At 37.9% G+C, this 19,775-nt stretch overlaps 2 protein-coding genes across 3 annotated transcripts in view; one reads left to right on the top strand and one right to left on the bottom strand.

Moving 5' to 3' along the window:
* The window catches only part of LOC124384404 (dynein axonemal heavy chain 11), a 47,413-nt gene extending 36,931 nt beyond the window's left edge, over nt 1–10,482 (top strand). The window contains 15 exon segments of the mRNA XM_046847201.1: nt 360–500; nt 619–789; nt 1,493–1,615; nt 1,830–2,023; nt 2,222–2,370; nt 2,717–2,844; nt 3,007–3,234; nt 4,140–4,331; nt 5,151–5,270; nt 7,485–7,724; nt 7,815–7,997; nt 8,153–8,268; nt 8,380–8,492; nt 8,908–9,048; nt 9,150–10,482. Of these exon segments, the coding sequence (XP_046703157.1) occupies nt 360–500; nt 619–789; nt 1,493–1,615; nt 1,830–2,023; nt 2,222–2,370; nt 2,717–2,844; nt 3,007–3,234; nt 4,140–4,331; nt 5,151–5,270; nt 7,485–7,724; nt 7,815–7,997; nt 8,153–8,268; nt 8,380–8,492; nt 8,908–9,048; nt 9,150–9,397 (2,487 nt within the window). The 3' untranslated portion in view covers nt 9,398–10,482.
* A 534-nt stretch (nt 10,483–11,016) lies between these two features.
* Nucleotides 11,017–19,775, bottom strand: part of LOC124384409 (rap guanine nucleotide exchange factor 5-like) — a 37,083-nt gene continuing 28,324 nt past the window's right edge. The window contains exons 4-17 of one of the 2 annotated variants that reach the window (XM_046847205.1): nt 19,448–19,592; nt 19,099–19,196; nt 17,187–17,217; nt 16,545–16,623; nt 16,223–16,372; nt 15,952–16,049; nt 15,729–15,851; nt 13,608–13,786; nt 13,099–13,189; nt 12,959–13,009; nt 12,743–12,830; nt 12,565–12,629; nt 12,407–12,461; nt 11,017–11,584 (exon numbers count right to left, since the gene is read on the bottom strand). In XM_046847205.1, coding sequence (XP_046703161.1) covers nt 11,466–11,584; nt 12,407–12,461; nt 12,565–12,629; nt 12,743–12,830; nt 12,959–13,009; nt 13,099–13,189; nt 13,608–13,786; nt 15,729–15,851; nt 15,952–16,049; nt 16,223–16,372; nt 16,545–16,623; nt 17,187–17,217; nt 19,099–19,196; nt 19,448–19,592 — 1,372 coding nt within the window. In that variant the 3' untranslated portion in view covers nt 11,017–11,465. Of the gene's footprint in view, nt 11,585–12,406; nt 12,462–12,564; nt 12,630–12,742; nt 12,831–12,958; nt 13,010–13,098; nt 13,190–13,607; nt 13,787–15,728; nt 15,852–15,951; nt 16,050–16,222; nt 16,373–16,544; nt 16,624–17,186; nt 17,218–19,098; nt 19,197–19,447; nt 19,593–19,775 lie in introns of those variants that run through there. The other variant, XR_006925391.1, reaches the window with a different exon arrangement.

Here is a 19,775-nt window from a genome sequence, read left to right as displayed (position 1 = left end):
TTTGGCCGGGCGGCCCGCTCTAGGAAGAGACTCTGTGTTTTCAAACTTCTTCCATTTATGGGTGATGGAGGCCACTGTGCTCATTGGGACCTTCAATGCTGCAGAAATTTTTCTGTACCCTTTCCTAGATCTATGCCTCGATACAGGATGCACCTAAGCTCAATTTTGAGTATCATGGCAAAGGCTTTGAATACTTATGTACATGTGATTTTTTTTGTTTTTGTTTTTTTGTAGTAATAAATTTATATGCATAGAGTTATTAACTGTATTAAATGTTATTTTTTTATGCTTGGCACAAAGTGGATCTCAACATGACTGCATAAGTGGGTATGTAATAGGAATTTCCGTGTTTCATGCAGGTCATAGAGGCGAGAGAGAATGAGATGAAAATCAATGAGACCCGTGAGCTCTACCGTCCTGTAGCACAGAGAGCTACTCTTCTTTATTTTATCATTAAAGAGTTACACAACCTTAATCCCATGTACCAGTATTCGTTTAAGGTAAAACTTCAGTATATTCATCCCATTTGTATCAGTATCTGTTTTATCAGAAAGACAACAGAATTTACACAAAATCAAAGACTTAATATATTGCAATTTCTCTCATTTATATTTGTAGGCATTTAATACAGTATTCTACAAAGCGATAGAACAAACTCCAAGAGATGAAGATGTGGTGGTGTGTGTCCACTCCCTCACTGAGGCTGTCACTTACTCTGTCTTCATGTACACCAGCCAAGGCCTCTTCCAGAAGGACAGACTCACCTTTCTGACCCACACTGCCTTCCAGGTGATGGGGCGCGCCATACTGGCACATTTACCAACCCCTACCTCTTTGTCACCCTTACTTATCCAGTGCACTGCCGTCTACATCAATCATTGCACTTTTCTTTCCCTACATTAACTTCAATTAGGCTCTGTCACAGGATCGCACCCTGTTTCTATTGATTAACTCTCAGAGTCAAATCTTGCTTCTCCCTCAGGCTGTCAGCACTGACAAAGCCTTGACAGAAGGGATGGAGCAGGATGCAAATCCCTGTAAGAACAGCACCTGTTTTTCCTGCTGTTGTCTTTGTACATGTACTGTCATCCCCACAAACAACTTTAAACTTATAAAACCTGGGCCTGGTTTATTCTTTAGGATCTACAAAATCAAGATAAGTTAATATTTTAAAGCCGATCATTATTACATAAAAAAGCAGTAGAAATATAACTTTGGGTCTTTGGTTCGAAAAGTGAGCTTGATGTTCTTCTAAGATCAAAAATAATAATTAAATAATAATAATAAAATCCCAAAGGGCCTATGTGATTTTGTGCAGTGAAATCATCTCACACTATTATTCTGACAACGACCTTGAATTCATATCAGCATTCCAATTCAACTAATTTATTTATCTATGTACAACAAATGGGGCAATGGTTCTTTACCAAACAAAGATACAAGTATCATCCCAAGTCACTGTATTGTAATCATAATTATCTGTTTTCATTAGATTCTCCTGATGAAAGGGTCCATTGAATCAGAAGAGCTGGATCTTCTTCTGCATTTTCCAGTAGAGTTCAGCAGTGGAAGTCCTGTCAGCTTTCTGTCTGCTCAGGCGTGGGGAGCTATCAGGGTAAACACTATCGGAGTATTTAAAAATACTTATTACTGTATGTTGTCCGTTCTGGATAATGCAGGGTCACTCACATGTTGAAATATCAAATCTTTTGATATGGAAAAAAAACAAAAGTATTATCAAGAGCTTATAATTAAGTAAAATTGGCCTTGAGATTCATGAAGGTGCCTTACAGTATATGAAACTAACATCGTCTCAATCCCCACCTCAGACTCTGTCAGCGCTGGAAGCATTTCGTGGTCTGGACCGGGATGTCGAAGGCTCACCTAAGCGCTGGAGGAAGCTGGTTGAGTCTGAGTGTCCAGAGAGAGAACGCCTACCTCTGGACTGGAAGAAGAAAAATACTCTGCAGAGACTCACTATCCTCAGAGCCATGCGGCCTGACAGGATGAGCTATGCTCTCAGGTGGGAATTTTTAGACAGTGTCACTATACGATATACAAACCTCAGACAATACCCTTTAGAAAGTAAATATTATTTGTAAATGACTTACACTTTTGCAATGAATGACTTTTTACTCTACATATATAGCCAACTGATTTACATTGGACAACTGATACCTAATACAAATATACCTTTTTTTCTGTGGCTATTTAATGGTAGAAACTTTGTGGAGGAGAGTCTGGGCTGCAGATATGTGGAAACAACCAGAATGGAGTTTGAGAAGTCTTATGAAGAGAGCAGTTCATCAACACCAGTTTTTTTTATCCTGTCTCCTGGAGTCAACCCACTAAAAGATGTGGAAACACTTGGTATGTGCTTTAATAAATGTGTTGTTCCCACAAACATAGACAGTAACAGATTTTACCTTAAACCACTTTGAAGGTAAAGCTTCTCATACAATTTAAAGAAATATCTTTGAGGAAATGGTTTACAATATTGGCATTTAGTTTATACAGTATGTCCAGATACATTTTTGAATATTTGCATATTTTTTTCACCCAGAAATGAAAAGAATTAGCCAGAAGTCATTTCGATACTTTTGTCAGGAATACACTGATTTTGAAGGTTGGCATGTGTGACAATGTGTGTGTGTGTGTGTGTGTGTGTGTGTGTGTGTGTGTGTGTGTGTGTGTGTGTGTGTGTGTGTGTGTGTAGGGCTGAAGCTGGGCTTCTCCATAGACCAGGGGAACCTTCACAACATCTCACTGGGACAAGGTCAGGAGAGTGTAGCTGAGAAGGCTCTAGAACTGGCAGCTACAAAAGGCCACTGGGTCATTCTGCAGGTACTATACCGCTCTTCTGCAACTCTTATACTCGATACATTTGGTATTTATGGTCCATCGGACTTGATAATGCAATTTGTTTTAAATTAAATAATTGTAAATGTGATTCCTTAGCATAGAGACATTTTTAAAGAAAATGAAGGGATTCATTTTTTGTAACAGAATGTGCATTTAGTGGAGCGCTGGCTGGTTCATCTGGAAGGTCTTTTGGAAAATATCGGAAGAAAAGCTCACCCACAGTACAGAGTTTTCATGAGTGGACAACCTGCTCCCAGCCCTGAGGAGCACATCATTCCCAGGGGCATCCTCGAAAATGCGCTCAAACTGACCAATGAGCCACCTACAGGCATGAACGCCAGCCTACATGCTGCACTGCACAACTTCAGCCAGGTCAGAAAGCACCAGACATGGCTCAAAACCTAATCCAAGACTGCTATATGCGTGGTGGTGTGGGAAAACTGGTCAGATTTCACTGGGGCTGAATTCTGGAAAAAGCCAGAATTAAAACCTATTGCTCATCTTTGTTTTGAGAAAACATAAATATATTTATTTTATATTTTATAAGGTTATTTTGTCCTTGTCTTGGCAGCCTGCCTGCTTATAGATAACAACTACTAGGCTTAAGTCTGCCTAATGGTGTCTAAACCATTGTCAGATTTCATCACAGTTTGAACAAGGTTTTAGATACTTACATGGCAGAGTGATATGTAGAAGCCTAATCAGGAAGTAATCAGATGCAGTCTGTTGGAAATGTCCATGATGCTCATGCATTGTGACTTTCTCAAAACACAAAAACGATAATACACTATGTATAAATGAGAGCAGTCAAGAATACATAAACAGCATAATAAAAATATATTTATAACCAACCAATTAGTCAACAGAATAGAATATAACTAATATTAGCATTAACAGAGATTAGGGAGTGAAGGCACAGCAATGCTTTTGCTTAAATGCCGTGAGTCTTTTTCTACTGGAAATGTATTATTTATTTTTTCATATTGTTTCACATAAATTATATGCTATAAAATGCAAGTGTTTTTCTTTGGAGTACATGCACAAGAGAAACATAATTATGCATAATTTGAGCAATTGAATTTCCCCCGGATGCCACACATATGAAAAATTCTGCATGCGCATGTAGACAATATATACCCACATTCAGATTTACTTTTTTGTTTTGGCAATTTTATTAATTACAATACATTAAACACTGGAGAAGTGTATGCAAATGTTTATCAATACCACTTCATTTCATTATAACTCCTTGTTCATTTCTGCCTGTCTCTTGATAGGAAACAATGGAGATGTGCTCTCACGAGCAGGAGTTTAAAGCCCTCCTGTTCTCTCTCTGCTATTTCCATGCTTGTGTCAGCGAGAGGAGGAAGTTTGGCTCTCAAGGCTGGAATCGCTGCTACCCATTTAACACAGGAGACCTCACCATCTCCATGAATGTGCTGTATAACTACCTGGAGGTTCATTTAAAAGTAAGTACAATGTATTCCCCTATCCCTGAGAAGAACGTTTTTTGCTTAAATTATGTGCTGAAATGTGTTTGGTCATTTTTGTGGTATCATATGAAAAAAAACATGGCTCGTTTTATTCCTTTGTGAGATCGAGGACCAGAAGACTGTTTCAGTGAGATTTCAGAATATGTTTTTCTCTTCTCTGCATCATGCTGGTTGAAAACAATTATCCTGCCAGCACAATTCCCTCTCCTATCAAAAAACCCCAAAAAAAACAAAAAACGAATGTCCTTCATTATGTTAACCAAACACTAACCTGTACATGCGTATACAGGGGATTCATTAGGCGGCCAATGAAGCGTCACACTAAATGTAATTACACACACTGCGCGTGACATCTCGCACCACTCCATAAGTGATCACTGCAATTAGGCCTGATGAAGGAAGCAATTTGCAAAACAATACAGATACAAATGACTGTGAACTTCCAGCTTCTGTCATCAGCTCGGAGGCTTCCACTCACACTCTTTTCTCTCCTTCAGACGCCCACATCTCTGTGGGTTGTTTTTTTTTTTGTCACACCATTCCAGTATGATCTGACATGACTAGCTGTCAGATCATAACACACTATGAAAGTCTGAGGACTACACCTGATACAATAAAAATAATAGTCTGTATAATTTACAAACAACGTAAACAGCTAACTTGTCTCATATATCACATATTTATATATCAAATATATTTTATGAAATGCCCAGGTTGTAATGACAAAATAAATGTGTAGAAGATTATGGCCCATTGTTTTGCACAATTCTAATTGTTTTTGTTTGTCTGGCTGAGGTGCCATGGGAGGACCTGTCTTATCTGATAGGAGAGATCATGTATGGAGGACACATCACTGATGGCTGGGATAGGAGACTCTGCCGCACATATATACAGGAATTCCTCAATCCTGAGATGGTAAAATTAATTATGATAATTAGTATTAGAAATTATAATAATTCTCTCAGCAAAATGTTATGATATGTATGCAATGTATAACAGTATATACTATATATAACTATACATAGTATACCCCCCAATAATTTGGCAGAAACATTTCGCTTCTGGGAATGTTTTTGCTTCAACATTATAACGTCTTAATTCATATCTTAATTCACGTCTTATTTTTTTTTTTTAATTTGGTGTAGTTTCTCTTGTTGTTGAGTATTGTTAACAATATAATGATTCTAAAATATTATTAGCTTTCCTGTATCTATAGCAGGCAATTTTCCTGGTTATTGCTTTCAGTTATGTAGGAAGGGGGAAAGCTATTACATTTATCAATAAATCTTTAATAAATCATTTAATAAATACATATACTCAGCTCACAAAAACATTCATTATTTGTATACCTTTGGGTTGCACGAAATGCAACAAAAGTTCGGTTTCCAGTTTAATGTCAATCCATGACTTTCTGTTTTACTTGGGTATAAAAATGAGGTGACACAAATGTCAAATTCCCATTTCCAAATTATTCATTCATAAACATGGTAAAGAATACAGACCACAGAAATTAAATAAAACAAAACTAGCTTTATCAATCAGAACTGATTAAAAACAAGAGTTACATGGTCAAATATTATTAAGAAATTTAAAACTTAAGGTGTAAAAAACAAAAAGGTCTATCCTGTGGTATGAGCAAGAAATGAGAGGCCATAGGAGAGGATTGGGAAAAGTTCAGGTGTGCATATGGGATTGGTTTCAGGAGGTGGAGGGGGAACACAAAGTATCAAATGTAAGGGTGCCAATAATTATATATAATATATATTTTGTGATAAGGGTTTTAATAAGAATGTCATCCCTCAGTTATCAGTGTGTGAATAAGCTATTTAACTGCAAACATTTTATCCCATATAACCCTTTTGTGCATGTAGTATGTCAGCTTCTGAGGAGAAACTAGCATTATCCAGGATAAGTTCTTAATATTCCAGCCAAGATGACATTTAATCAGATAAAATAACTAAGGAAATATATAACATTCTGCTCACAAAGACATCTATGTAATAAAGTATGATTATACTACTTACAATAAGCCACAGCAGCGTGCGTCATTACACTACAACTGAAATATGATGCTTTACCAAAGCTGCAATAATCATTTTGGCAGGGTGATTATTGTAGCTGGTAATAAAAGACTTTTCAAAATTATTGTGTCTAAATAGAAACTTGTTCTTCTTGTGCAACTTCAAAGTTCCTTGTGTTGTTTAGTACAATCACAAAGCTCCCAGTCTGTGGCCCTGCTATCCAATCAGAACCAGTCATCCTAATAGAAGCCTAAGTACTAATCCTAGGTACTTCAATATAATCCATCAATAAGTCTTTTAGTAAATCACAGTCAGTTATTGAATAAAGCACTGATGTCTTTAATAAATCATTTCTTGAGTGCTAGTTAACAAATTCTAGTTTACAACAAGGAAAATGTAAACACCTTGAAACTTTGATAGTGATCAGTGCTATTGAAAAATCTGTGAGCTAAGTAAAGTTAATTGACAAGGCAATAAAACTATAATGTCTGGAAATAAATGCAAAAATCGAACGGAATGCAATATACTCAAGATATATAAGATCAGTCTGCAGTGCTGGGGTTCAATGTTCAGTTTTAATTTTATTTATGTTTACTTTTTTAACTTTGGTTTGATTTAATTGAATAATTTTCCTTCATTTCGTATATTTGTAATATCTACATGTGGATGTTTTTATTTATTTTATTTTTTAGTAAAAAAGGTTTAAAATATTGGTTGCTTAGTGGCACCTAGTGGTGTCCTATTGTATAACCTTAGAAAACCTCCTACTCTAATGTCTCATAAATGTGATTGAATTAATGGTACTTAACCTTCATAGTATTGATCAAATCTCACTACACAAGCTCATATTACTGTTGTTCTCATCTGAACAAGAATTTTTGGTAGTAATTTTCAGTAAGTTTACTTAAGGAAAATGAACAAACAAACAAACAAATGTGAAACAAAGAGATTGGATTTGAGCCTAATGTTGGCATTAGAGATTGTGCATGTTTGTTTAGGACATTAATTAATGATGCATATTGATCTTTTACTGCCCATAATAAATGCGTAAAGGAATAAAAAATACAGGGATATGATGCTGGTTATGTGTTTATTTTCCACTTTTCAGTTTGAAGGAGAGCTGCTCCTCTGCCCTGGCTTCTTAGTTCCTCCTGATCTGGACTACACTGGCTATCACAGTTACGTGGACGAGAGGTTGCCCGAGGAAAATCCAAGCCTCTATGGCTTGCATCCCAACGCAGAGATCGAGTTTATGACCGTTACATCTAACGCTCTCTTTAACACTCTGTTAGAACTACAGTGCCGAGACTCAGTGGGAGAAGAAGCAGCACAGAGCATGGAGGAGAAGGTACATGATGTATGTTCTTCATGCATTCATTCAGGACTGAATAAAAACAAATTTTAATCACATTTTGATTTTAAATTGTTCTGACTTCAGGTGAAACGTGTGCTCGATGACATTCTGGAGAAACTGCCTGAGAAATACAGCATGTCAGAGCTGCTCGCTAAAACAGCAGAGCGCAGTCCATTGGTTCTGCTCTGTTTGCAGGAGTGTGAGCGCATGAACCTGCTGATATCTGAGATCCACAGCTCTCTTACACAGCTGGCCCTGGCCCTCAAGGTATCTTAATAACTTTCAGACTTTCTGGTTTTCCATAAGAAGGATTGCATGAAGGACCCTTAAAGTGTTAACAAGCATTCTGTTAAAAGGCTAAAACGTTGTCGATTTGTCATTTAAAAATTATAATGTATATCCTGCATACTCGTATTCTTCAGGGTGAGTTAAGCATCTCTCCTGATATGGAGATTTTGCAGACGGCTCTTTACTACAACCGAGTTCCTGAAAGCTGGATTCGACTGACCTACCCCTCTACCAACACACTGGCCCAGTGGTACAGAATTCATCAACCTGCTTTACAGCCTGTTAAATGTATATAGTATAATGGAAAGAGGAGATGTTTTACTTTCAGGATGGTGTGTTTTAAAACATTGCTCTACTCTAGGTTCAGCGATGTGCTCAGTCAGTGTCGAGAGCTGGACACCTGGACTCAAGACTTTGTGCTTCCGGCCGTGGTCTGGCTCCCAGGACTGTTCAGCCCCCAGGCTTTTCTGACTGGTAAACAAGACTTTCCATTAACATACTTATTAATTCAGCTAATTAATGCTATGACTAGCTAAAAAAAAAGCAGTTTGGTGGCCATGATGGCCTACTCACAAAGTCAAATATTAGTAATCTTGTGGGAATATTTGATGCTCATGAGGTAGCTAAGCACATGTTCAAATGAAATTAGATTTTTTTTTAACATTTTGTCATTAACAGAAATGTTGTCAGTAGTTACGTTTCTCCATTAGTAGATTATGTTGTAAATGTAAAGGTTCACAGGTTGTCTCCTGGGCAGTGACACAAAACTCCTCCCAAAACCCCAAATTGTTATGAATTCCTCTTATTAGTGGGCATTATGTCATCATAAAGAGCAAAAAGAAAATTTGCTGACATGGACAATTTAAGAAGGTGATCTTTTGTGTTCCAGCGGTCATGCAGAGTATAGCTCGTAAGAACAAGTGGCCACTTGACAAAATGGCTTTGTCTGTAGATGTGACGAAAAAGACAAAGGATGATTACGGCCACCCACCTCGAGAAGGTGCTTACGTTCACGGGCTCTACATGGAGGGTAAGTGAGAAGGTCAAGCATCAGATAAACCCTGATAAGGTTCTATGGAAGATGATGTGCTGTTTTGAGGACAGCTCTGATTTTCTCGGTGTCTCCCCCAGGTGCTCGATGGGATACGTCAGCAGGGGTGCTGTCAGAGGCTGTGTTAAAGGACCTGACTCCGGCCATGCCAGTGCTGTATATCCGTGCACTACCTGCTGACAAGCTGGAGCTCAACAACACTTATGAATGCCCAGTGTACCGGACCAAGCTCCGTGGTCCCACCTTTATCTGGAGCTTTCACCTCAAAACACGCCACCCGCCTGCCAAGTGGGTGTTAGCAGGAGCGGCCCTGTTGCTTTCTGTGTGAGTTAACAGTCCATGGCACTATATATACATTGTAAGAGTTACTAAGAGTTACTTCTTAATTTGAGAACATATCTAAGATCTGTATTTTTAATTGAAGCTGAATTAATCGTAATTTTTTTCTAATGTTCTGATGTTATACAGTGGTCCCCCGGAACTCACGGGGGTTACGTTCTAAGACCACCCCCCCTCTCCCCTAATTTACCTATGTACCTTCGTAAATTCATCTAGACATTGTCACTTTAATACAATAATGTGTTTAAAATATTTTTTATGAAATTTGTTAAAGCAGTTTAAAATGTTATTCCTAACATAATCTGTAACTTGCTGTCAGTTAGGTTACAAATGAGAACCCGCAAATTTTCCGAGCCGCGAGTTCCAAGCCGCGTATCACCGGGGGTTGACTGTGCCATTTAATAATAAAGAAAATACAGCTTTGATTTTATTCTTTGATTCCCAATATTTTAGGAGAAATACAATGATTCCAATGATGACATTTGACTAAATGAGTACAACTTCTACGGCTAATATAATATAATATAGTGGGTTCATTAGCTTGTGTGTGAGAGATGTGGATGGATTGTGCAATCTTCCCACAGTCGCAGAGTGTGTCAAAGCTTTGTTGAAAGGACAGGAAAATGATAGATCAGCAGAGCAGGAAGGAAATGATAGGTTTGAGTAGGCCGTACCGCAGTGCCTCTTCTCTCAGAGAGCTGCAGCATGCTCACAGCAGGCAGTAATGGCACAGTGGGGGTGGGGGGGGCTCTGTCACAGCATCTGCTCGGCCATTTAGGCTCCTGCTCCAGCTGAGACAAACAGTAAGCAAGCTGACTGTTACAATGCGTATGGAATGTGCTTTTTTTCCCCTCCTGTGGCCTCCTACAAGCCCTGATGCGTCACTCACATAGGATTTTTTTCCTTGAGGTTTCAATACCCATTATAAGTGTTTCATTTCAAATGAGAGCTATAATAGACTTCTGTACTCCACTCAGACAGTAAGCGTGTGTGCTTAAAAAAGTACATTTAAAGCCTGAAACCATCAACCAAGACTGGGAAAATAAAAACATTCACAGGCAGTGATGTAACAGTCCTAAGTTTTATGTTTTCTTTCTTTCTTTCTTTTTTTTTTTTTATAAATTGACTAAAAAAGCAAATCATCATACAAATGGTGCTTCATGAAGGCCTGAAAACAAACATGTTGCCTTGCTGTCAATAAAAAAAAAAGAAAAGAAAAAAAGAGAAACAAAATTAATTTAATGTATTTACAATGTTTACACGTGTTAAACATGCACTTTTGATACTGGTCAGTCAGTGGCACTGCCAAATCATATAGACCAGTAAGGTTTGAACCAAACCACACACTGCATTTCAAGATCTACGGCCTCCTTGTTATACTATTACTGAATTAATCGGTGTTGCTGTTTTCCCCAAAGATGTAAATGCACATCTCGATTACATCAAGCCTCTGTTCTTATAGTGTACTTTTAAAGTGCACGATGACTGAAACCTTTACTCCAAAATTTGTAGTGAATCTCGTTAGATACGAGTAAGTAATTTCATTTGTACTGGTTAATTATATTGCTACTGCTGCTAAGTCCTGAAAATAATCTAGCTACAGCAAACACTGCTGAATTCTGTTTTATTTTTCTGTTTCTGATTGTCTTATCTATTAACATTTTCATGCATATGACATGACTGTTTTAGGCTTGTCAATAAGAGATCAGTGTACTCCGATATATCAGTTGATTTGTAATATCCTTCTGATTGCCTTGGCTAGGTTAATAGCCATCCCAGGTTCTTCAGTGCCTTTACACATTTATGCATTTGTAAAAAACTAAAAGGTCCTTGGCTTCTTGTGATTCTCTCTTCCTCTGAAGTGTGCAGTCTGTGAGGCTCAGTCTCTCCCCCTTGTGGCTCTCCGTGCTATTTGTGCCTCCTTCTCAGTGTCTTGGCACCAAAGAGGGATTATGGCACCACCTCTTTTCTAAGTCAATAAAACACATTAAGTAATGCGCGCGCACACACACACACACACACACACACACACACACACACACACACACACACACGTCCTAGACTTTTGTCTCCAGTCTGTGTGAAAGCTCAAACAGAGTCTGCTGATTGTCAATGATGTGTAAATAGTTGGTGTAGGCTTTAACTTCGGCACTCTCCTTCTGGGTCAACATGTTTCCTTAAAAAAAAAAAAAAAAAAAACACGTTTTACTGTAAGTGGTAACAAGTCAGTCGGCTCTCATACCTACTCCGAATCTTATTTCTGCTTATGTTAATTAGTTGTACACACATACTACTCATAAGCTACCATTTTAAAAGAATGCCGCTCAGCTGAAGCCCAGTCACTGTTTGAGGTTTTTGTAGTATATTATGTGAGTTTATTCATATGAAACTAAGCACAGTACGTATTCTTAAAGCTATCCATGTTACGAAAATAATTCTATTCAGACTTGTTTTTTTTTTTTTTTTTTTAGAAATATATAGATTCAGAGGATACGTTATAAATGAATAAATGTATCCCTAAAAGTTTATCCATAATCATTAGACAACACAGAGGTGTTGATGGCAAAAAAAAACCTCCCCGAGACTACATGAGAATGAAACTGTGAGAGGAACCGGAGAGGAATCCATCCTAATCTGGGTGGCACCAGTGCGATTCTAAACAAATCACTTCTATAACTGTGTTATAAGCGCTCCAGTGCCTGAAGGAAAAACTCATGTAGAAACAGCGAGAACATGTGAGAACTAAACAAAATCCTAAAGATAACATTTGAGCCTCTGTAGCTGTGCCACCTTACATTACTATTATTATTTTTTATCAGAGCTAAATATATCAGTGATTAAATCACCCACTGATGTCATCAAACGTCATAATCTGTAATTGTGGCTGCTGCTCAGTGACGGAAACGCACTGATTTCTAAATTATTTTGCTAAAATGAACTTGAAAGTGGTAAAATATTCAAATGGAGCCATTCAGCAGCAATCAGCACGAATGCTTACCCATGTGGTCTGTCTGACAGTGCCTTATGACCCGCACCATGTCTGCCATCATGCGCTGGAAGGTGGAGTTGAACCAGTTTAGTATCACATAAGTATAAAGTGCGTTCTGCTGAGGTCTATGCGAATAAGTGATTGATTACAGGGTGACATTAACGTACCAGTTTCTCAAAGTTGACCAGATTATCAAGAAAGGTCTTGTTTCCCTCGTGAATGAATGTAATATCTAACCGGAAAACAAAAAAGGCTTTGTTCAAGGCTTTGAATTTTGCACCATAGAGCAATATTTTATGATATAAAAGTGTTTAACACTGTGTGAGATGAATAGTACAGAAGCACCTTTCAGTAGCAGAGGTAGAAAAGGGATTTTGGGAGACTTCATCTTCTTAAAGGCATCTCTGTAGGCTTTGTGGTTAAAGGATGGGTCCTGAAAATACACACTGTATTTTACTTGTCAAGCTATATCTAAACCTGCATGTGTTTACTCATTGTATTTATGTGACTTAGTGAATTATGATGTAGACCCCTGAACACTTTGCACTGCCAGTTACTTACGGTCAAGCTCTCAAGCTCGGAGAACAACTTTTTGAATTTCCCAGGAACTTTCTAAAAAATGACAGGAAAAATAGAGAATTATTATTTTTTTACTATGAAAGAGCGTGTGTAGGTGTCGATCGTGTAATGTGTCCCCTTACCTCCCACGTGTGAGTCAGCCGGCTGACAGCTGGAGTGTTCAAACCCATTATAATGGCAAAGAACGAATTCAGGTTCTTCTGTGCTTTACAGCTAGGGGTGAGAAATAAGATTAAAAAAAATTTAATTTCAGAAAATGAGTCAAACATTGGCAAAAAAGTATTAATAATGACTTATATTTGCTATTTATTATATTATATATTAATATATTATACTATACAACATAACACGTCAGCATCTTTAATGCTCGTTATTGTGCTGCGACTGTACTGTATGCTATTAATAAGCTGTACATTATTTATTATATACTACAAAACTGTATGTTTCAATTTACTGAGAAATTCTTACTTAGTTACTTATAACTGAACTCTGAGGGGAAGTGGTTTAGGTGACTGCGAACATTTACAGTATGTCAAATATATTTTGGAATTCTCAGTCACATCAACGTGTGAATGAAGATCTGAAGGCTTTTATGGAGTTTTTTAGAGTTGTGAATTAAAGGTTTACTCACTGGGCTGCGATCTTGATGAACTTCTTAAAGAGCTGCACACGTTTGCAGAGTGTAGGACACAGCAGCACTTCAGTCATCACCCACTGCTGAACTTCGTTGCAGCGCTGAAGCAGCAGCTCCAGCGCCGCTGAGTGGCCAGAACAGGAATCACGGCTCAGTGTAAAATTCACCAGTTCTTGCTGTGCAGGCAAAGGGGAAAGATGAGTGAATATAAACTACTGCAATAATGTCAAAACACACAAGGTGTCAGTTGTCGAATAAGAAATGATTAAAACCAGATGAAGCATTCTGCTACACAAGAATATAAAACAGTACAGCTGTAAAATAGTCTAGAATCTTTCTTTCCCTTTCACTTACTACTTAATGCAGCAAAAGAGAAACAAAAGCCTCTGTCCTGAACACTTTCTTGTATCTGAAAGCTTGTACAAAGGTTAGTAGTGCACAATCCTTCCAAAAAATGCTAATCATACACCACGAAGAACTCTAATGTGTGCTGTTACTGATCAAAATTCAAACTCCGAATGAAATACCCCTGTTCATTTTCCATAGCGATACAAAATGTAGTAAAAAAGTTCGATAGGGGAGGAATGCTTATTGTCTCAGTACTTTGGTAAAATTATGACCTGGTCGGTCAGTAGGTTTTTAGGTAGGTAGGTAGGAAGGAATGGTAGGTAGGTATTGCATAGTACAGGTACACAGCAACGAAATACAGTTTAGCTTCTGCCAAAAGTGCAAATAGTAGCAATTGGGACTTACATTCTATGAACCCTCGCGAGCAACAAAAAATCTTAAGGTCTTGACTCTCCTTTTGATGGTTCCTTTTTCAAGCGGAATTGTACATGTACTGTACTGTAAACTCAACAAATATTGTGAATTACTTGTGATAAATGTTTTATTTACTACTTGAAACGAATAATACAATAATGAAATAGTTTTTCAAACATTTTTATGTCATTTAATTAGTACAAACTCTCGAGTCTCAAGCCTCTCCAGCCACTCTTCAGAGTTACTTGAGTTACTCTTAGTCTGGCTCCAAATGAAAAGTCGCGAAATATCGAGGTCTCAAGTATCGAAGTTCCACTGTATATACAGCAAGTAAATAAAAAGGCTATAATAGTGAAAAATGTGCAGACACTGTTAAAAAATACAAGTAAATAGTTTTAATATTTGTAAAAAATGTTAAAAAGTTCGGGCATGTGGAAATCTTTGTGTCTATCAGGTGTATAGTGCATTACATACATTATTATTATTATTATTATTATTATTATTATTATTAAAATAATATCAGAAGTGCACATTAGTACTCAGGATTTGGGAAATAACTGAAGTTTTTATTGTGCTGCTCAGACAGGTGTGTGTGTGTGTGTGTGTGTGTGTGTGTGTGTGTGTGTGTGTGTGTGTGTGAGAGAGAGAGATAGTACACACCAAAGCCAAGTATTCTCCACCACTTGATTATGTGTCACAGACTCAATATTTCACTCTTAGATTAATGTAGTGAGCAGTATAAATGCACAAAACCTACACATATATCATTTGAAATACCAAGAGCAAAGTCTTGATATAAAAAATACATAAATAATCATACAAATTAACTCGAAAGTGCAAGAAGGCGTATTTAAAATACACAAATTTGGTTGGTAATAAAAGAATCTGGCAGGTCTGCTGCCCGCATTACCCTGTTTACACAAGTCCCTGTTTGTCTATTTATTTAATTGTAATTGCTATTGTTTGGTTGCACATTTTTGGTTTCCCCCTGCCTCCCTCTCCTCTAAAAATAAAAGAAATATCAGTAAAATAACACGTAAGTACTGTGCGGAATCTGTAACATTGGATTCTACGATAAAATTATGTTATTGTCCCCTAATAGCAAAAAATATATATATACAACAAAAATATTACTATACTAAAAAAGTCTTGTGAATCAATCAGCTTTAGTTCTAGCGCTTTAAGGCAGCTGGCAAAAAAAGGATATCAAAATTCAGCATGGATATTTACAGTATGAGATTTGCTTCTGAGCAGTTCTGTGAAAACGTTTCTAATGTGTGTGTGTGTGTGTGTGTGTATGTGTGTGTGTGTGTGTGTGTTTGTGAGAGAAAGAGAGAGTTGCCAGACTCATCATACCTCCTTCAGATTTCTAAAGAGACTCCAGTCACAATTGGTCAGAGCCACAGCTATATCCCATGTGTTCATACTCAGCATCCTAAATGTCGGCTGTTGCATCTGTCCATTATCTGTGACGAGGCTCTGCTCAGATGTCATAGGAGATGTAGCACACGGTCAGTGAGCAATAACTGAGTTATTTACATGATGCACTTCAGTGGAACACAAAACAATATTCTCTTACAGGGATCTCTGTCAGGTCTCTTCTGCACGCACACAGTCTGCTCACAGCACCGAGGGAGTCGGAGTACACACACTGCTGCGGCTGGAGCAGCACCTTCCCTGAACACACATGGAGGGGAAACAATAAAGATTTTCGCCAGCAGGGGGCAGTCTGGTGTAACATTTCTCATCATAACTACCTACATATTTTTGAACACTGCTAAGATAATGGAGAAAAAAAAACTAATGACATATTTAGCTATTGGTCCAGTTTTGATATTGTAGATTTGTACCTCTGGAATAGATGACTGCCACCAGCACCATGTCGTCTTCTGCACACTCTAATCTCTCAGCCACTGCTGCCAGCAGCGCCTGTGCAGTTACCTCACTGTGGGTCCTCACACTCACATATGAGTCCATGGTCACATAAACGTGACACATAACTGAGAACAAACAAACACACACACACACAATTCTTTTACAGTTTTTTGTGTTTAATTCTGACCCATTTTAAATCCACAACTGCTTATATACAATGCTCTATCAACTGACCCTTTTGGGACTGTAGAAAGACACAGTGAGCCAAAAATAAGAGGGAATATTTTATAAGCCTACCTTCCTTATTCTGCCTCTGGGCCATGCATGTAGGCTGCCAGGTCTCTTTCAGACTCAGCTGGTGGGAAAGTGCTTTATTCTGACAAAGGAGGGAAAAAGCAGCATTGGGGATAATGATTGTATGAAAAATGTCAGTGTATCGAGACACGGCTCAGAGTAAGACTCAGAGACAGAGAGCTGCAGGGCTGCAAGAATCAAATTAGATAGAGATTTATTTGGTAATGAAACTTAAATATGGCATGAGACATGTGATGTTTTCTTTGATAGTTGTAATCTATTTATATTGTGATTCCATGATTGGGGTTTTGTGTGAGTCCCACAAGTAAAGTAAAGGTGCAGAACAGAGAGAAAAAAAGTATAATGCAGCCGTTTAACAAAGAAACCTTGTAGAAAAATGTATATCTGTCCGAGACGTGTGGACACATCTTTTTGTACAGCTACAGTAAATGCATGTTTTCTTGGAACCAGTACCGTTTCATTTCCAAAAAATTATCAGATATAAAAAAAACTCCCAATCATGGAATCAACTGAAGTTTTCACATTCAAAGCCTTTCAAAGTATAAACACCTTAATTTAGGAACAAACACACAGATTCTAGTTTAGGTTTAAATATGTGTAAGTGAAGTTTGAAGGTTCACTCACCTTTCGCTGGGGAGAATAATCATCCACCGTGCTGAGGAAGAAGAGACAAAATATAAAAAAAAGATGCAGTTACATACCAAATCTTTCGATTATTAGAAAAAAAGACATTCATCATCAAACAAAAAGCACACAAGGCTTTTTTTTCGGAGCCTCCTTATGTTATTATACGGTATCATTAACACTGTAATCATCATCATCACTGGAAGTTCAGTGTGCAGACAGCAATTTACACACAAGAATCAAATCTTGTCAAATCAAAAATGTATGTTTGTATGTATGTAAGTGTTTGAAGAGGCTCTGTTTAGAATAAAGTCCAAAAGAGGATGCTGTTACAGGACAGTAATCAGTTATAGGGGTGGAGTCAATATGAACATGAATCAGTCTTAGTGAAGTGGATTATTTTAATATCCGAATGCACTTGTTGCTTTATTCCATTTACTGCTTTCACACCACAACAATCCCCACAGTCATTTTTTTAAGCACTAAGCTTCATTGTTTATGAACAATATTGCCTACATTTGTTCTGTTTATAGCTCCTGTCTATAAAACACCTACGTTCTTGTCATATTGCATTATAGCAGCAATAAACACTTGTTCTTTTTCTTTCCTCACAGTTATAAGTTCTGGCACTAGAGCCTCCTTTCATAAATGTCACAATCACCCCCTCTTAGGAAGCGTCATAATTAAGCAATTACACACATTTAAAAAAAAATCTGTTTTAACCTGTTTAATGCATCATCTAAAATAAAAAAGCCTTTGCATAGAAACGATAATATATTGGTACAAGTACACTGGTAAAAACCTTGTAGCCGAATTACTGTCTGACCAATCAGAATCAACTACTCTGTGATATACATTAATTGGTATATACAGTATACTTAATACATAACTGGCAAGGTGCTCGATTTTCCTCATATAATTGGTTTATTGGAAAATGACTGACGCAGTTTACCCAAACATGGAAACGTCTATTTTTATTCCTGCCACAGAAATGCCATGTGAAATTTATTTAAGGTTCTTAGAATTAACCTTCTGATATCTGACTAGTCTCAGAGGAAATGGGTGCAGTACGGCTGTCTCACAAATAAAGCACAAAGCCTCCGTGGAGCTGCTGAATGCTGCCTGTTAGCTCTGAGAGCGATTGGCTGACAATCAGCTGATTTGGTGGCGTGTTGGTGAAAAAGGGTGGAGAGAAACTGGGTGCAGCCAAAAGGAGTGTTGGATATTAATCCAGGAAAATATTACGTCATCATCAATAACTACAGAAGCACTTTTAATACATGTTGGAAATAAATAAAAAAATGTATAATACAGACCACCATTTTTTTCGACTAATATGGTTATTAAAACACGCACTGTTTGCTTGGTAAGAATAAACAGACGGCTGCTTTGCACCAGTGCTTATTAAACAAATGTGTAAAAAAAAAAAAAAAACAAGAGCATGCAGGCCATGGAAAAATGCACAAAGGGGTTAATTGAGGGCAGTTCGCCTTGCCCACATGCCTGATAAAAAAAAAAATTCATTAAAAAAAAAATGAATTTTGGTTTTCTTATGCCATTTCTGTTACTAAATTCTTGAATTTTGAGAAATTCTGCTCATATGTGTCTCCCAGACTACAGACCTCGAGAGAATACAGACATGGAAATCTTCACATTTTAGCCTGGTTCATTCAGAGATGAATGAATGAGATTAATCTTTCTGTTATATGAATAGGCTCACTTGTTTCAAATCCTCATGAAAACCAAAGAGTGACATGTCGAGTGCCCCGGCTCTGCCGTTAATTATGTACTTAATGTTCGGAAACACATATATCCTGATTTAGACTGGTTTTTAAAATGCCAGTAATGAATCCATGCTTATAGGAACCATTGTTTGTGCTGTACACAGCTCAGTGGAATGGGGAGCACCTACTGTCTGCGTTGCATGCGGAGAAGTTTCTGGAGCTCCTTCACCTCTTTCTCCAGGGTCGGGTATTCATAAAGGTCATCCAAAACGTAGCGGTACAGCATCTGGAATAATGAGACAAACCCCACTCTATTTAATCGATGAAAGTGTCATGCTGTTTGTTTAGAACTGTAACACTCATTTGGCAATATAATATGAGACTGAAACCCCGAGCTACATTTACATTTTCACTTCGTCTCACCTCATTAGCCAAACATGCTGCATCTCCGGCACATCATCTAGCATTAACAATTCCGATCCTCCGGGAAGCGTGACATTTCCACACTGCCTGATTAACCACATTTATGGCTCCTACCTTCATAAAGACTTTGGTGTGTTCGCCCTCCTGCAGTGTGTCATGACAGAGTGCGATCCACTGGGACAGCAGGTGCAGGACTTTGCGCTTCCTCAGCAGAGTCTCTTTAGCTTCTTCCTTCATCCTGCCTCGCTTCAAACAATAGGTGGGCAGCAGAGCAGTTAAGGCATCAAAGCAAAATGGCATTACAAAGCTACTACGTGCCTTTACACACACGTAAGAATATGGAAGAGCCTGAGGGCATGCAGCGTTACTCCACCGTTGAGAAGAGTGCGGTTTAAATAGCCTGCTCGCTGTGCTTTCAGGAAAATACTACAGACTGGAATTG

The sequence above is a fragment of the Silurus meridionalis genome, chromosome 4 (assembly GCF_014805685.1).
Source record: "Silurus meridionalis isolate SWU-2019-XX chromosome 4, ASM1480568v1, whole genome shotgun sequence".
In the NCBI taxonomy this organism is placed as follows: Eukaryota; Metazoa; Chordata; class Actinopteri; order Siluriformes; family Siluridae; genus Silurus; species Silurus meridionalis.
This window is presented reverse-complemented; position numbering and strand designations above follow the sequence as displayed.